General features: G+C 35.3%; 1 protein-coding gene and 1 non-coding gene across 3 annotated transcripts in view; one reads left to right on the top strand and one right to left on the bottom strand.

Moving 5' to 3' along the window:
- The window catches only part of STPG2 (sperm tail PG-rich repeat containing 2), a 514,734-nt gene that overhangs the window by 386,399 nt on the left and 109,166 nt on the right, over positions 1-19,169 (bottom strand). For both annotated transcript variants that reach the window (XR_009563864.1, XM_060298816.1), the window contains exon 5: positions 1,997-2,089. Coding sequence is in view for 1 of the 2 variants with exons in the window: in XM_060298816.1 (XP_060154799.1) it covers positions 1,997-2,089 (93 nt within the window). In the remaining variant the exon portion in view is untranslated. The remainder of the gene's footprint in view (positions 1-1,996; positions 2,090-19,169) is intronic.
- On the top strand, positions 13,383-13,485 carry LOC115858196 (U6 spliceosomal RNA). Its single transcript, XR_004041564.1, has one exon. It is a non-coding gene; the product is annotated as a U6 spliceosomal RNA (small nuclear RNA).

Below are 19,169 nucleotides of genomic sequence, written 5' to 3'. Positions count from 1 at the left end.
AAGACGTGGAAGCCAAGACGTGTCCATCAACAGAGGAATGGATAAAGAAGATGTGGTACATATATACAATGGAATATTACTCAGCCAATAAAAGAGTGAAATAATGCCATTTGCAGCAACATGGATTGACCTAGAGATTATCATACTAAGTGAAGTCAGACAGAGAAAGACAAATATCATATGATATTGCTTATATGTGGAATCTAAAAAAAGGCTACAAACGAACTTATCTACAAAGCAGAAATAGAGTTACAGATGTAAAAAATAAACTTATGGTCACCAGAGGGTATGTAGGGCGGGAGGGACAAATTGGAAGATTGGGATTGACACATATACACTACTAAATATAAAATAGATAACTAATAAGAACCTACTGTATAGCACAGGGAACTCTACTCAATAATCTGTAATGGCCTATATGGGAAAAGAATCTAAAAAAGAGTGGATATACCTATATGTATAACAGACTCACTTTGCTGTACACCTGAAACTAACACAACATTGTAAATCAACTATACCCCAATAAAAATTATAATAAATAAATAAATAATAAAAAGGAATTTCCAGATGCAGTGAGAGACAAAGATAAAAGAGGAAAATGTAAGTTAGGTAAAAACAATCGGTAGGCAACTCATCTTCCTTTAGAACAGATCTCTATCATCTTTTTTCACTACAAACATAAAGTGTAACTTATACATGTGCATTCCTATGGGTACCTTCAGAAATTTGCATTGTTTTTTCCTAGTAGCTACTATATTACAAGAGAAGTAAAGCGTTATATTAGTAATAAATTACTTATGACATACTTCACCATGGATCCAAAGGTGTGTATAACAATGATTCACTTGAGAAACACAACACAACCCTAAAATTCCTCAAGATTAATAAATAATCTACTAAAACAACAAATTTATTTAACAATTATGAAAATCTCTTAAATGTCAAGACACTGCTAGATGATTCTAAACTATCTTTTGAACTTATAGCCACAAAAAGTCTCATAGAACCTGATGCTAATTTTGACTCCATCTCTCAGATTCAGTCAATTAATGTCTCAGAAAAAAAATAAGTCCCTTCCTTAAGGACTCTCATCAAATTAATCTAATTCCTATGAGTTCCTAGACATTCACAGCTGTATTAACTTAACTAGCACTGCATTTGTACTTCACTTACATGAGTTCTTCCTAATCTTGTACCATTTACTTCACCATTGAAAACACTGTAAATGAACTCTTGGCATTGTGTACCTAGTAGAATTTTAGTTCAGCAATTCTGCTTCTCGGTTGACTGGCTACATTTTACGACCTGGTTAATGATCCTGTTTTGGTCATTTGTTACTAACAATATCTTATAATAACAGTCCAATTTCTATAAAAAATTTATTTTAACAATACCTGTACACATAAGTCTAACCTTTTATCTTTAAATTTCACTTTGATCTGTTAATAAGTTTAATCTGAATGAAATAGTTAAGTATACAGTTTTAAATTTCACATGCTTTACTTATTTCAATTTATTCAATATTAGTTATTTATAAAAAATGGAAATTGAGGTAGCAAAATTCTTATCAACACAATTTAAAATACAGATTAACAGGGATAAAAAATGTCACTGAAAAGTCTTAAGTCTCAAGATAGATTCAAACTGAAAAGGGAAAATATTTGCACTTATGAGGAAACTGAGTTGCACCTAAAGTAAACAAACCTTCCACTTCATATACAACACAAGTTGAGTTTGTCTATATGGCCTAATGAATGCTCTCTGACCCTTAAGGAGATGTTCCACATAATATTTTTCTCACAGAGAAATGCTAGACTTCTGCTTAGCTTCAAGAATTTCATTGAACTTTAAAAATATGGAAGTAGCATACTAGCTGAAGATATTACAGCAGGCTACCAGGTACCTCTCTCAGGTCCTAATATAATGCTTATGTTATTCAGTCTCCTCCATGATTCCTAGATTACAAATACATGTGGTCATAGAAAAGCCTTCTTACCATATCTGATACTTTAGTAGTTCTTTCTGTTCTTGACGAGAAAGCAGCATATCGATTAGTCAAGTTAGGTAGTTCATCAGAAATTTCACAGGCCTGTGAATTAAAAAAAAAAATTTTGAAAGAAGTATATCACTTATTTTATTTTTATCAATACAAAGGTCATGATTAATAAATGTACAATAAGCTCATTAATATGGCTCTGTCACTAAATAGAGATATACATGTATTTATTTTAAAAAACTTTTAAATGGAATATAGTAAAAGACGTTAAATCAATGAGATATTAAAATGGGAAAAGGGTTGATTACATGAACCTCTACGAAAGTAAGATGGATCTGCATACATTATTTAAACATATTAGGGGCAAGTTATTAGCTATACTCTAATGTCAAATTCAGAAACAATTCTTGTCCTGATTCATAACTAGCAGGTTGTAATATCAAAAATATATAAGATATTTGGTCAATTATACAGTATTATTTGTTAACAACTAATTATTAATACATGAAATAGAAATATATTAACAATAACTATTTAAATTGATTATGTGGCAATCCTGGATTAATAAATTTTCTAAGCAAAATGATCCACACTCTCTTAAACATAATTCCTTATATGCAGTGAAGATGCAAATTAATAGGCTAGAGGAAGCTGATAATCTAAAAATTTAATTAGCAATTAGTTAATCCTTGTGCTATTATACTCCTTCTGATTTATTATACAATTTAGCCATTTGTATTCATTTAATAATTTAAACCATATAACCAGCAGTAACATTCTTTGTATATACAAAAAGGATGAGGATTTATTTTCCCATTTTTATACACTTCACTGTTTTTATTTCAGAATTTGATATTCATATTTAATACTTCAGGATTTAACACCTAGAAGAATAGCTAGGTATTTCTTTCTTTGTTCTTTTTTTTCAGGAACATTGATCTACTAAAAAATTCATCTCTCACATACTGTATCTTTGAAACTATATGCTTCACTACCCTAAATGCTGAAGCTGGTACTTCTCTTTTCCTCATGTTTTATTGCTACATAGCCACTCAAAAGAAAATAGGTAGATTCTATCACTTTCACAAACAGAAAAATCACGGTTTCACATCATGTAGAAATGTGAAATCCTTCAAATATAGAGCATCTGAGCCATCATTATTACTTCATGTGATTTTTAAATTTATTGAAGCTGAAAAATAATTTACTTGCATAATAATTTTATTATTATCATGTATATGGTATTAGAAATTATGAAATAAGTTCAAAAGCGTTTTACAATTTTTACTGTTTAGTAGTAGAAATTAACAAGCTCAAGAAATGACTTTGGCTTTAGAGGGAATGAGTAGTTTGCATAAGACCACATTTTAACCAAATAAATCCATATAAAATATAACAAAATGAAATCCATATTTTTTCTTTGTTATAAATATGATTTGTTATAAATCCAGATAAAATACAACAAAATTCTATAAAGTCTTCATAGGGCTATGAATGCTTCCAACTCTATGAACTGCCAGTACAGACAAGGGGGGGCTAAGATTCTGAAGAGGATAGAACCTCTGAAAGTTTAGCGATCAATCTGCAGATGCTTTTTTCCTGGGACATTTGCCGATAAACAGGCAACAGAGAAAGAATCTGGGTTTAGACCTGGCAGAAGGCTGCCATTAAGGAGCTGGAAAATAAGCTTGTTGTGGTCTTGTTGGGCCACATAACAAAACTGCAGATTTGAGGAGCCTCAAAATACATGGTCTGTTTCCCTATCAAGATGTTTGCAAAGGGGTGGGGAGCAAGGTGACCCTAAAACTCTAAGTTAAAACTCTGAGACACAGAGTCATTAAAGATTACAGTTCAGAACACGGGGGTGGGGATGGTTAAACATGTCAGGCTCACAGTTGAAATCCCCAGAGAACAATACTTTATAAAAATGAACAAAAAAGAGGTAAACTAAGCCCTAGAAAAACTGTAATAGCCACAGCCATGATTAAATTAAGGTGATCTCCTTTGACTTCTACCTGCTTTGCAGAAAAAAGTATGAAATCTCTCTAGCAGAAGATAACACTATTAAAGTCTCTGTATTATATACAATATCTAGCACTCTATTAAAAATTATGGGACATGCCAAAAGACAGACCTGCATGATCAAATATCAAGAGAAAAAATCACATAAAATAACAACAGACCCATAGGTGATCCAGATACTGGAGTTGGCAGACAGAACTTTAAAATAACTATGATTAATTTGTTCAAGAAAACATAGGGTGAGCAGGCTGCTCAGATCTAAAATGCCGTGAAAGAAACTAGGTTTATTCTATTTGTTTCTTTCCTACTCCCTCTCCCTACCCTTGGTATTGTCCTCATCAACATGGTCAGCTTTGACACTATGGCCATATCAATCATTGCTCTAGCCTGTAAGAAGGGCAAAAGAAAAAGTGAAGGGAAATCAAATTTATTTTTAAAATAGTGTGAGCAGAATGTTGCACACATCACTTCTACTCATCTTTGAATAGCCCAAAGTGAGTCAAATTGCCACATGCAGCTTCAAAGACTTTTGGGAAATGTAACCTCTGGCTGGGAGTTTATGCCCACTAAAACTGTGAGTGGATTGTTGGTTTTATATTACTCAAAATATATAAATGAGAAGAAAAATTAACAGTTTTTTTCCTTTATTTGTTGCAATTGAAATAGTTTTCAAGAAAGAATTATCAGGACAGTTATATGACTGAGATTTTTAACAAGATAAGCAAATGTATTTTGATTGTGAAATTCATAATGAAATATGGGAATGTAAATTTACGACAACTATTTTAAAAGACGGGATGAATAAGCATGTCCCAACATTGGGAGGAAGAACCAAATATTAATAAATTTTTTTGTCATATATTTAAACGTTAAACTGACCATGTGTTCTTGCAATAAATACAAACTGATAGTGATTTTTCCCTTTCCACAAACCACTGATTAATGTTGGCAATATTTTGTTTAGGATTTTGTATCTATGCTTGTAAAAGAGATGGAACAGGATTTTTTTCCGTTTATTCAAATATATTTGTCAGATTTGGGAATTAGAATTTTGCTAGCATCATAAACTGAGTTGGGAAATATTCCTGCTCAAATATTCAAAGGAAATATTCAAACAATTCCTTTAAGATTCAAAAATTCTTCCTTAATTGGTTGGTAGAATTCTTATAGCAAGTCATCTAATCCTAGATTTTCTATGTGAGAAGACTAACTATAGATATTGTACAATTAGTTTTTTCTATTTTTCTGTTCCATTACATCAAATGTTCAAAATAAATATCATACATTTGTATTATTTTGTGTTGATAATATCTGTATGATATGTAATGTCGACACTTTTTTTATTCTTGATATTAGAAGTCTGTACCTTCTTTCATTGTTTCTTGATCAGTTATGCCAAGGAGTTATAAAATGTACTAGAAATTTCCAAGAACCACCTTTTAGCTTTGTTGATTTTCTAGATTTTATATTGTTTTCTCTTACTAACTTTTGCTCATGTATAACTTATGTCCTACTCTCTCTGCAGAGAAATATATAGATAATCAATTTTTAATGTAAAAAAAAAGAAAACATAGGGGAAAAATTTTTGAAAAAAATGCTTTAAATCATGGAGACTTCCTCCTGAGAAGGGAAATCATAAGAAATAATGAAATAGCCACTCTAGAACTGAAAAACAGAATATCTGAAATTAAGAACTCAATAGAATGATTTAATAACAATTGAAACAGTTGAAAAAAAAATTTTGTGAATTGAAAGATAGCTCTGTAGAAAATACCTAACTGAAGCACAAAGAGAAAAAGGAGACATAATACAGAGGGCTTATAAGACATGTTGGGGGTATGGGGCATAGGTGTAACATACTTATTTATTAGCATCCCAGAAAGACAAGCAGGACAGAATGTAACAGAAGAAATATATGAACATATAATAGTCAAGAATTGTTTAAAATTGATGAAAGACATCAATCCAGGGATTCAAAGGCTCTGCAAACCTCAATCAAGTAAACATACCATATCACCCAGCAATCCTTCTCCTGGGCATATACCCAGAGAAAATCATAATTTGAAAATATACATGTACCCCAATGTTCATTGCAGCACTATTTACAATAGCCAGGACATGGAAGCAACCTAAATGTCCATCAACAGAGGAATGGATAAAGAAGTTGTGGTACATATATACAATGGAATATTACTCAGCCATAAAAAGGAACAAAATTGTGCCATTTGCAGGGACATGGATGCACCTAGAGACTGTCATACCAAGTAAAGTAAGTCAGAAAGAGAAAAATAAATATCGTATAATATCACTTATGTGGAATCTAGAAAAACGGTACACATGAACTTATCTGCAAAGCAGAAATAGAGACATAGACGTAGAGAACAAACATATGGACACCAAGCAGGGAAAGGGGTGGGGTGGGGTGAATTGGGAGATTGGGATTGACATATATACACTACTATGTATCAAATAGATAACTGAGAACATACTGTATAGCACAGGGAACTCTACTCAATGCTCTATGATGACCTAAATGGGAAGGAAATCGAAAAAAGAGGGGATATATGTATACGTATAGCTGATTCACTTTGCTGTAAAGCAGAAACTAACACAACATTGTAAAGCAATGTTGAATGAATAAAAATTAATAAAAAAAAGAAAACCACACTCTTGACACATAAAATACAAAGACCAAATAATAATAATTGCTTTCAAAAGAGAAACAATAAGTATGACAACTTACTTCTCAATAGAAATCACATAAGGCCTAAAGCAATGGAATAACATGTTTAAAGTGCTGAAAGAAAATAACTACCAACATAGAAATCTTTGTCCCCAAAATAAAAAATGACATAGGGAGTTTTTCAGGCAGAGGAAAAATGATTCCATATGGAAATGCAGAAAGAAATGAAGCACAACAGAAAGGTTAAATGTGTGAAGAAATATTGACTATACAAAACAATAATATTCAAAGAGTTTAAATATAAGGAAACTTAAAATATATGACAATAATTAAACAAAAATAGGAGATAGCAAAACAGAGCTAAAATGTTCTAAGTTAGCATTATTGGGAAAGTGGTAAAAGTAATCCTTTTAATTGGACTGCAAAAAGTAAAGGATGTATATTGTAATTTTTATGGTAACTACTAAAAGAATAGTAAAACAATGCATAAGAAAAATGTAATAGAGGTAGATGAAATGGAAAAATATAAAATATTTGATTAATTCAAAAAAGGTGAGGTAAGAAAAAATGCTAAAACAAGTGGGCTGATAGAATATATGAAATAATACGGTTCATATAGGCACAAATATATCAGTAATCACATTAACTATAAATGGATTAATACTACTGTTAAACACAAAGTTTATCAGACTGGATTTTTAAAACTCATATGTTTTTAGGGTATATCTTTCACTCTTGATTATAGTTTCTCAAATTTTATATAAACTACTAGTGTCTGAGTTATACCTATGGGTAGTTTTCAATTGTCAATAATAATAACATGACTTACTGAGTCCTTACCATGTGCCAGAAGCTATTTAAATTATTTTACATGTACTGATTCATTTAGTATTCATAATAATGTTTTGAGGTATGTTCTATTATGATCTCCATATTACTAAGGCATAAAGAGTTCAAATAAATTTCACAAGGTCAGTGCAAAGCAAGAAAATATTCTCACAAACTCTGCCACCAGAGATCATACTCATAATCACTGTGCTATACTGTCTCAATATCTGCAATAGAGAATAAAGACTATTTATAATGAGGGCTTTTTAAAATTTTTTCTTGAAACATAATTTTAATAATTTGTTTTATCTAAATATAATGTTACTCAGAATAATGAACTCATAGTACATTTTAAAAATATACAAGTATTCTAAAAACTACTAACATTCATTATGCATTTAAAATATACTTATATCAACACTTAAACATGGTTAAGATGGTAAATTTAACACTATGTGTTTTCTACCACATGATAGACAGATATCACACTATAAAAGTTAAAAAACATATGTCAAAGGTTAATGACAGAAAAAGAATACTCAAAATTAAATCTAGCAATTTAGAAAATCTAGCAATCTAGAAAAATGAAGATGTTTTAGAGTGTGTATGGACATGTTAAACTTGTTCTTATGTTTGCATCTCAATAATAAACTGGTGAATTTAACAGAAAACAAATTAAATTGACAGAAACCAGAGTGCTATTTTGGGGAGGCTATCATATGTAATTCTGGGGCCTCTGGGAGCAAAAAATATTTTTTAAAAAAGGTCTACAAGTTAAGGATATATAGATGTAAGAACTATGAAGAGTCTGAGATTTTTATCTACCTCAAGCTAACAAGTTAACCTGCCACAGTTTCTCTGATGCTGGCAAAAGACATGAGATTCCTGAGACAGAAACAAAGGACCTTATTCCTCATACAATAATTCAGAGCATGAGCGTCATCATGCTTGCGTCTGTCCTCCTTGCCCGCAATCCTAATGAAGGCAAGGCAGATGGAGCAAAATGGATACTTGTACAAAGCAATGGGCTTTGTTTCAGAAGAAAACCTGTGAGCTTAGGGAACCTGAATCTTTCATAATCAGAGTAAGCATGCCTGCCCTCTGCTTGAGAGGAGACACTATCTCTATCTTCCAAAGCTATGTGCTATACAATCATCCTTGAAAAGACAGTCATAAACAAAGATGGGCAGAAATACAAAACAACCCCAGAGAATTCTCTCTTAATAAGGAAGAAGAATAAAAACAGATTTTAACATAGAAAACAAACTTCTTTAGGAATGTTTACCTAGGAAACAAATATCTGAAAAAAATAAGTTTCAATAAAAATTAGAAAGCTGAAAAGCATTAATGTCCAAAAATATAAAAATTCAATAAATACAAAGTTGACATATAATGAAACATAAAAGAGTTAATGTGTCAGTAATTCAGGAAATCAAATGTCAAATTAGTTACATAACAATTCCTACCTTAAAATTGTTAATCATACTTTTTTCTAGTTTCTTTTGTTTCCATTGTTGTTGCCATTTGTTCTCATCTTAAAATTGTACTGTGTACCTTAAAACAATACTAAACCAAAATAGAGTAATTAATTCCACTAAACTGAAATCTGAGGATATGCAAAATACAATGACATCAAAAAGGCAGGGACAGTCGGGTGGAAGCAGGGAGAAAATGTGATCAATGAAAGATTTCCAAGGAGGGTGACATATGAACAATATATGGATAATGAATAGGGCCTGGAATCTACCAAAAAACATACTCTACATCCAAAGACAAAGAAGAAGCCACAACGAGATGGTAGAAGGGATGCAATCACGATAAAATCAAATCCCATACTCGCTCGGTTGACAACTCACAAAACGGAAAACAATTATACCACAGAAGGTCTCCCATGGGAGTGAAAGTCCTGAGCCCCATGTCAGGCTTCCCAGCCTGGGGGTCCAGCAATGGGAAGAGGAGTCCCCAGAGAATCTGGCTTGGAAGGCAAATGGGATTTGACTGTGGGACTTCCACAGAGCTGGGGGAAACAGAAACTCCACACTTGGAGAGTGCACAAAAAGTCCTGTGTTCACCAGGACCCAGGGGTAAAAAGCAGTGACCCCATGAGACTGGGCTAGACCTACCTGCTAGTATTGGAGGGTCTCCTGCAGAGGTGGGGGGGGCTGTGCCTCACTGCGGGGACAAAGACACTGGCAGCAGCAGTTCTGGGAAGTACTCTGGTGTGAGCACTCGCAGAGAGCACAATCAGCCCCACCAAACAGTCTGTAGGCGCAAGTGCTGAGTTGCCTCAGACCAAACAACCAAAAGAGAGGGAACACAGCCCCACCCATCAGATAAGCAGATTAAATTTTTACTGAGCATGGCCCTGCCCATGAGAGGGACAAGATGCAGATCTACCCAAAACCAGTCCCTCCCATCAGGAAGCTTGCACAAGCCTCTTAGATAGCCTCATCCACCAGAGAGCAGACAGCAGAAGCAAGAAGACTACAATCATGCAGCCTACGGAATAGAAACCACAATGACAGAAAGTTAGACAAAATGAAATGGCAGAGGAATATGTCCCAGATGAAATAACAAGATAAAACCCAAGAAAAACAAGTAAGTGAATTAGAGATAGGCAATCATCCAGAAAAAAGAATTCAGAATAACGATAGTGAAGATGATCCAGGATCCTGGAAAAAGAATGGAGGCAAGGATCAAGAAGATGCAAGAAATGTTTAACAAAGACCTAAAAGAACTAAAGAACAAACAAATAGAGATGAACAATACAATAAGTGAAATGAAAAATACACTACAAGGAATAAATAGCAGAATAACTGAGGCAGAAGAGCGGACAAGTGACGTGGAAGATAAAGTGGTGGAAATCACTGTCACAGAACAGAATAAAAAAGAAGTATGAAAAGAAATGAAAAAAGTCTAAGAGACCTCTGGGACAACATTAAATGCACCAACATTAGCATTATAAGGGTCCCAGAAGGAGACGAGAGAAAGGACCTGAGAAAATATTTGAAGAGATAATAGCTGAAAAACTTCCCTAACATGGGAAAGGAAATAGTCACCCAAGTACAGGAAGTGCAGAGAGTCCCAGGCAGGATAAGCCCAAGGAGAAACAGGCTGAGACACATAGTAATCAAATTAACAAAAGTTAAAGACAAAAAGAAAATATTAAAAGCAACAAAGGAAAAATGACAAATAACATACAAGGGAACTCCCATAAGATTTCAGCTAATTTCTCATCAGAAACTCTGCAGGTCAGAAGGGAGTGGCATGATATGTTTAAAGGGAAGCCCCTTAAAGGCATTTTTGAGCTTGGAGTGAAGGGAAATTATAGCAATGCTAAGATAGGAGTTTAGAAAACTAGGTAGACAACAGATTATGAAAAGGACATTGTTCTTAGACTTAAATTTCTTCCTATACCTGATAGAAGGCACAGAATTTTAGGCAAAAGGAGCTTATTAAAAGGCAGTACCGTGCTTCCCTGGTGGCGCAGTGGTTGACAGTCCACCTGCCGATGCAGGGGACGTGGGTTTGTGCCCTGGTGCGGGAAGATCCCACATGCCGCAGAGCGGCTAGGCCCGTGAGTCATGGCCGCTGAGCCTGCGCGTTCGGAGCCTGTGCTCCGCAACGGGAGAGGCCACAACAGTGAGAGGCCCGCGTAACGCAAAAAAAAAAAAAAAAAAAAGGCAGTACCATGACATGATGTGTTTTAGAGAGATATTACTTTCAATCATATAGCTAAATTTGCATTATTTTTTCTCAGCTTGATGATAGTTTTAACTCATGTGTGTAGTGAAAACATGTAAGATATACTCTCTTAGCAAATTTCAAGTATACAATGCAGTATTATTAACTATAGTCACCACACTATACATTAGATCTCCAGAACTTATTCATCCTGCATTGAAACTTTGTATCCTTTGACCAACATCTCCCCCTTTCCTTCACCCCTCAACCCTTGACAACCATCATTCTACTCTGCTTCTTTGAGTTCTATTTTTTTAGATTCCATATATAAATGAAATCATGCAGTATTTGTCTTTCTGCATTCGGCTTATTTCATTATTTGATTTAGCATAATGTTCTTCAGGTGTTCTTCACCCCTGTTGTTGCAAATGACAGGATTTCCTTCTTTTTTAAGGCTGAATAGTATTCCCCTGTATGTGGCGTTTGGGTGTTTACACACACACACCACATCTTCTTTATCCATTCATCTTTCTATAGACACATACACTGATTCACATCTCAGCCACTGTGAATAATGCTGCAATGAACATGGAACAGCAGGTATCTCTTCAATATACTGACTTCATTTCCTTTAGATATATGATCACAAGTCAGATTGCTGGATCATATGGTAGTTCATTTTTAATTTTTTGAGGAATCTCCATACTGTTTTCCACAATGGCTGTACCAATTTACATTCCCACCAACAGTGCACAAGGGTTTCCTTTTCTCCATATCCTCACCAACACTTATCTCTTGTCTGAGAATGCCCATTCTAACAGATGTGAGATGATACGGCATTGTGATTTTTATTTGCATTCCCTCAATAGTGATGTTGAGCATTTTCTCATATACCTGTTGGCCATTTGTATGTCTTCTTTTAAGAAATGTCCATTCACATGCTTTGTCCATTTTTAAATCAGACTATTAGTTTTCTTGCTCTTGAGCTGTTTGAGTTTCTTATATATTTTGGATAGTAACGCCTTATCAGATGCATGGTTTGTAAATATTCTTTTCCCACTCACTCTGTTGATGGTTTCCTTTACTGTACAGAAGCTTTTTATTATAGTCTGATGCAATCCAATTTGTTTATTTTTGCTTTTGTTAGTTGTGCTTTTGGGGTCATATGTAAAGAATTTATTGTCTAGATAAGTGTCAAAAAGCTTTTTCCCTGTGTTTTCTTCTAATCGTTTTACAGTTTCAGGTCTTACATTTAAGTCTCTAATTAATCTTGGCTTGATTTTTTTATATAGTGTGTGATAAAAGTTCAGTTTCATTCTTCTGCATGTGGATATCCAGTTTTCCCAGCACAGTTTACTGAAGAGACTGTCTTCTTCATCGAGTGTTCTTGGAAGAAAATATATGGATGCATTTCTGAGGCTCTCTATTCTGTTCCAATGGTCTATATGTCTGTTTTTATGCTAGTACAAAACTGTTTTTATCACTATAGCTTTGTAGTGTATTTTAAAATCAGGTAGTGTGAGGCCTCCTGTTCTTTTTGCTCAAGATTGCTTTGGCTATTTGAGATCTTTTATGGTTCCATATAAATTTTAGAATTTTTTTCTATTTCTGTGAAAAATGCCATTGGAATTTTGATAGAGATGGCACTGAATCTGTATATCATTTGGGTAGTATGGACATTTTCACAATATTAATTTTTCCAATCCATGAACATGGGCTATCTTGCCATTTATTTGTGCCTTCTTCAATTTTTTTTATCAATGTTTTATAGTTGTCAAGTGTACAGACCTTTCTCTTCCTTGGTTAAATTTATTACTAAGTATTTTTCATTCTATTGTAAATGGGATTGTTTCCTTAATTTCTTTTTTGGACAGCTGTTGTTAGTGTGTAAAAATGCCACTGATTTTTGAATGTTAATTATATCCTGCAACTTTACTAACAGCAATTTAAAATTTTATAAGAATTTATGAAAATCTTACTTTGTGAAATTTTAATAATTTTTGTTTAAATAAGAAAAACCTTTATTTGTTTCCATTTTTCTGATATGCCTATAAATCTGCAGCATTACTAAAAGATTACTGATAATGATTTCACAGCTGTTCTTTCATTACAATGAGATGTATTTCAGCTACAGCTAAAGTTTTTAACTAATTTAAAGTACTAGGGTGCTTACTTTAATAGCAAATATACTAAAGTTGGAACAATACAGATATTATCATCCTGTGCAAGGATGACATGCAAATTTGTGAAGCATTTCATTAAAAAAATTTTTTTAAGTACTAGGGTACTCTTACATTACCACCATAGGTATATTAGTGTTCAATTTCCTATGAAGCACGTGTGTTCCACACTTTCTGGGATGAAAATCATTTTCTCTGATAGAAGAGTCCAATCCAGTTTAGTAATTCAATGGCTCTGCTATCCCTATATCATCTACCCCACCCCTACAGGATTCTTGTATCTTCTTAGCAATTCTTTTGCCAAACCAAACTTATACAAAGTCATTTTAATTTTCTTTAGCATTTTTTACAATAAATTGTTCTTCTCTTTAAACTTCCTAGATTATACTTCTATGCCTCTCTCTTCTATTCATTTATCCAATCATTATTTCCCAAGTGTGTAGTATGGACACATTTCCAATGTTTTGTACATGCCCTTTTATGATCTGACAGGTATGTTCAAACTTCCCCAGTGTTTAACATCTGTTTATATTCTCTCTATAGATTATCTACCTATCTATTCTTTCTATATTTTCCACCCGAATTGTTAGCTACTTTAACTTTTCTATATATGCATTCTCTTAAGCTTTCTCATTCTTCAGAAATGAGAAAGAATGAATAATTATATACACAAACATTAAGATGCCCTTTTAAAATCTGAACTCTAAAAGGTTTAATGTGTAGCCAACTGCACCGTCAGAATTTTACTCGTGAGAGTGGCTTCCTGTCAACCTGTTAGGCTATAATAATTGTATGAGTAACCTTCTTACTCATATAATCTCTGATCTCAGGAATGTTTCTTGTTTTCTGCTGATCATTTTGGAATAGGGATTTTCTACATTTCTTGTATGTGTCTAACAATGTCCAGAATCTCTTCTTTGACAATTCTAAACTTCAAAATAACAGAATAGAAGTTCCTCTCTTGGCTTCCACTATTTTCTGTAAAGATAAATTGTCAGCAATCAAACACATGTAAAATGTTTGGCTTTCAATGAAATGAGAAATCAAACAAACCCTTTTATATTTACCCACATGGTTACCTTTGATACTCTGCATTACTTTATACAGATCCAGATTCCACCTGGTAACATTTTTCTCTGCCTAGAGGACTTCCCTTAACATTTCTTACACACTAGGTCTTCGGCAGATAAATATTTCAGCTTTTATATATATGAAAAGGTCTTCTTTTTTATGGAGGTAGAATTGACTTACAACATTACATTAGATTCAGGTATGCAACATAATGATTCGATACTTATACATATCACAACATGATTACCACAATGTCAGGTTAACACCCATCACCACAAAGATTTTTTTCTTGAAATGAGAACTTTTTAGATTTACTCTCTTAGCACCTTTCAAATATTCAATACAGTATTATTAACTATAGTAACCATGCTGTACATTACATCCCCATGACTTATTCATTTTATAAATAGAAGTTTTTAGAAAAGCTTTTCAGTTTGTTTTCATTTTTGAAAGATATTTGAGCCTGAAGTAGAATTATAGGTTGACAACTGTTTTCTTTCAATACTTTAAAGATGTTGCACTGCTGTCTTCTGACTTGCATCACTTCCAACATGAAAGGTAGTCATTTTTAACTTCATCCCTTTTAATGTCATGTATACTTTTCCTCTGGCTGCTTTTAAGAATTTTTTTTCTTTTTTACCATTTTATTCAATTTGATTATAATTTGCCTTGGCATAGTTTCCTTGATGTCTTTTGTGCTATGGGTTTGTTAAGTCTCATGGATATGTGGTTCTAGCTCTCACCAAAGTTTGGAAATTTTCAGCCTTATTTCTTAAAATTATTTTTTGTGTCCCCTCACTCTTTATTTCCTTTCAAGGATTCCAGTTACACATTTAAGCCACCTCAAACTGTCCCATAGTTCACTGATACTTTATTCTTTTTTTGTCTTTTTTTCTCACTGTACTTCCTTTGAGATATTAACATTTTCTATTACTGTCTTGAGGTTAACTAATTTTTTAGTCTGAACTAACTAATCTGCTGCTAACTAGTGTACATTTTTTCATACATTATATCAATACTTGCCATCTCTAGAACTTTAATTTCTGCCTTTCTATTTGTGCTATTGCTCTACTTAATATGCTCAATATTTCTTCTACCTTCTTGAACATATAGAATATAGTTATAACAACTGTTTAATGTACTTTCCACTAATTTTGTCATCTGTATAACTTCTGGGCCTCTTTCTATTGATACTTTCCTGCTCCTTTGCATACCTAGTAATTTTTTTTTTATTGAATGCTACACTCTGTGAATTCTACCTTGTTGGGTTCTGGATATTTTTAATTCCTATGAACATTCTTGAGCCTTGTTCTGGGAGGCACAAATTCAGTAAGCCACAAAATATATATATAAAAGACGAAACTAACTGAGAAAAAAAGAAACTGCCATTCACGGATGGCATAAAATCACGTGATGAAATTGTTTTTAAAAATAATAATAAATTAGTAGGATCATTTTATTTAGCAAGAAGTATGAATCATTGGTAAAGCAAATCTTTAATAGACTATTATATTTCTTTACACCAAGAAAAGAAAGCTAAACAATGAAAATATTTAAAAGATAACATTTTGATAGCATTAAAAAACTTCAAAGGTGGACGACGGGAAGATGATGGAAGAGTAAGATGCGGAGATCACCTTCCTCCCCACAGATACACCAGAAATACATCTACACGTGGAACAACTCCTACAGAACATCTACTAAACGCTGGCAGAAGACCTCAGACCTCCCAAAAGGCAAGAAACTCCCCACGTACCTGGGTACAGCAAAAGAAAAAAGAATAAACAGAGACAAAAGGATAGGGACGGGACCTGCACCAATGGGAGGGAGCTGTGAAGGAGGAAAGGTTTCCACACACTAGGAAGCCCCTTCGCGGGCGGAGACTGCGGGTGGCGGGGGGGGGGGGGCTTCGGAGCCACAAAGGAGAGCACAGCAACAGGGGTGCAGAGGCCAAAGCGGGGAGATTCCCGCACAGAGGATCGGTGCCGACCGGCACTCACCAGCCCGAGAGGCTTGTCTGCTCACCCGCCGGGGCGGGCGGGGCTGGGAGCTGAGGCTCGGGCTTCGGTGGAGCGCAGGGAGAGGACTGGGGTTGGCGGCATGAACACAGCCTGAAGGGGTTAGTGCACCACGGCTAGCTGGGAGGGAGTCCGGGAAAAGGTCTGGAGCTGCCGAAGAGGCAAGAGACTTTTTCTTCCCTCTTTGTTTTCTGGTGCACAAGGAGAGGGGATTAAGAGCGCTCCTTAAAGGAGCTCCAGACACGGGCGCGAGCCGTGGCTAAAAGCGCAGACCCCAGAGACGGGCAGGAGATGCTAAGGCTGCTGCTGCCGCCACCAAGAAGCCTGTGTGCGAGCACAGGTCACTATCCACACTGCCCTTCCGGGGAGCCTGTGCAGCCCGCCACGGCCAGAGTCCCGGGATCCAGGGAAAACTCCCCAGGGAGAACGCAAGGCGCGCCTCAAGCTGGTGCAAGGTCACGACGGCCTGTGACGCCGCAGGCCCGCCCCCCACACTCCGTGCCCCCCACCCCCCTGGCCTGAGTGAGCCAGAGCCCCTGAATCAGCTGCTCCTTTAACCCCGTCCTGTCTGAGCAAAAAACAGACGCCCTCCGGCGACCTACACGCAGAGGCGGGGCCAAATCCAAAGCTGAGCCCCTGGGAGCTGTGAGAACAAAGAAGAGAAAGGAAAATCTCTGCCAGCAGCCTCAGAAGCAGCCGATTAAAGCTCCACAATCAACTTGATGTACCCTGTAGCTGTGGAACACATGAATAGACAACGAATCATCCCAAATTGAGGAGGTGTACTTTGAGAGCAAGATTTATGATTTTTTCCCCTTTTCTTCTTTTTCTGAGTGTGTATGTGTATGCTTCTGTGTAAGATTTTGTCTGTATAGCTTTGCTTTCACCATTTGTCCTAGGGTTCTATCCGTCCGTTTTTTTTAAATTATTTTCTTAATAATTAATTTTAATAACTTTATTTTATTTTATCTTCTTTCTTTCTTTTCTTTCCTTCCTTCCCTCCTTTAGACAACGAATCATCCCAAATTGAGGAGGTGGACTTTGAGAGCAAGATTTATGATTTTTTCCCCTTTTCCTCTTTTTCTGAGTGTGTATGTGTATGCTTCTGGGTGAGATTTTGTCTGTATAGCTTTGCTTCCACTATTTGTCCTAAGGTTCTATCCGTCCATTTTCTTGGGTTTTTTTTAAGATTTTTTTCTTAATAATTATTTTTTAATTTAATAACTTTATTATATTTTATTTTATTTTACTTTATCTTCTTTCTTTCTTTTTTCCTTCCTTCCCTTCCTTCCTTCCTCCCACCATCCCTCCCTCCCTCCCTTCTTTCTTTCTTTCCTTCCTTCCTTCTTTTCTTCTTCCTTCCTTCCTTCCTTCCTTTCTTTCTTTCTTCCTACTTCTACTAATTCTTTCTCTCTACTTTTTCTCCCTTTTATCCTGAGCCATGTGGATGAAAGGCTCTTGGTGCTGCAGCCAGGAGTCAGTGCTGTGCCTCTGAGGTGGGAGAGCCAACTTCAGGACACTGGTCCACAAGAGACCTCCCAGCTCCACATAATAGCAAACAGCGAAAATCTCCCAGAGATCTTCATCTCAACGCCAGCACCCAGCTTCACTCAACGACCAGCAAGCTACAGTGCTGGACACCCTATGCCAAACAATTAGGAAAACAGGAACACAATCCCACCCATTAGCAGAGAGGCTGCCTAAAATCATAATAAGAGCACAGACACCCCAAAACACACCACCAGATGTGGACCTGCCCACCAGAGAGACAAGATCCAGCCTCATCCACCAGAACAAAGGCACTAGTCCCCTCCACCAGGAAGCCTACAAAACCCACTGAACCAACCTTAGCCACTGCGGACAGACACCAAAAACAACAGGAACTATGAATCTGCAGCCTGCAAGAAGGAGACCCCAAACACAGTAAGATAAGCAAAATGAGAAGACAGAAAAACACACAGCAGATGAAGGAGCAAGATAAAAACCCACCAGATCTAACAAATGAAGAGGAAATAGGCAGCCTAGCTAAAAAAGAATTCAGAATAATGATAGTAAAGATGATCCAAAATCTTGGAAATAGAATACACAAAATGCAAGAAATATTTAACAAGAACCTAGAACTAAAGATGAAACAAACAACGATGAACAACACAATAAATGAAATGAAACATACTCTATATGGGATCAATAGCAGAATAACTGAGGCAGAAGAATGGATAAGTGACCTGGAAGATAAAATAGTGGAAATAACTACTGCAGAGCAGAATAAAGAAAAAAGAATAAAAAGAACTGAGGACAGTCTCAGAGACCTCTGGGACAACATCAAATGCACCAACATTCAAATTATAGGGGTTCCAGAAGAAGAGAAAAAGAAAGGGACTGAGAAAATATTTGAAGAGATTATAGTTGAAAACTTCCCTAATATGGGAAAGGAAATAGTTAATCAAGTCCAGGAAGCACAGAGAGTCCCATACAGGACAACTCCAAGGAGAAATACGCCAAGAAACATATTAATCAAACTGTCAAAAATTAAATACAAAGAAAGCACATTAAAAGCAGCAAGGGAAAAACAACAAATAACACACAAGGGAATCCCCATAAGGTTAACAGCTGATCTTTCAGCAGAAACTCTGCAAGCCAGAAGGGAGTGGCAGGACATATTTAACGTGATGAAGGAGAAAAACCTG

The sequence above is a fragment of the Globicephala melas genome, chromosome 5 (genome assembly GCF_963455315.2).
Source record: "Globicephala melas chromosome 5, mGloMel1.2, whole genome shotgun sequence".
In the NCBI taxonomy this organism is placed as follows: Eukaryota; Metazoa; Chordata; class Mammalia; order Artiodactyla; family Delphinidae; genus Globicephala; species Globicephala melas.
Note: the sequence above shows the minus strand (reverse complement) of the source record. Positions and strands in the feature narration are given on the sequence as shown.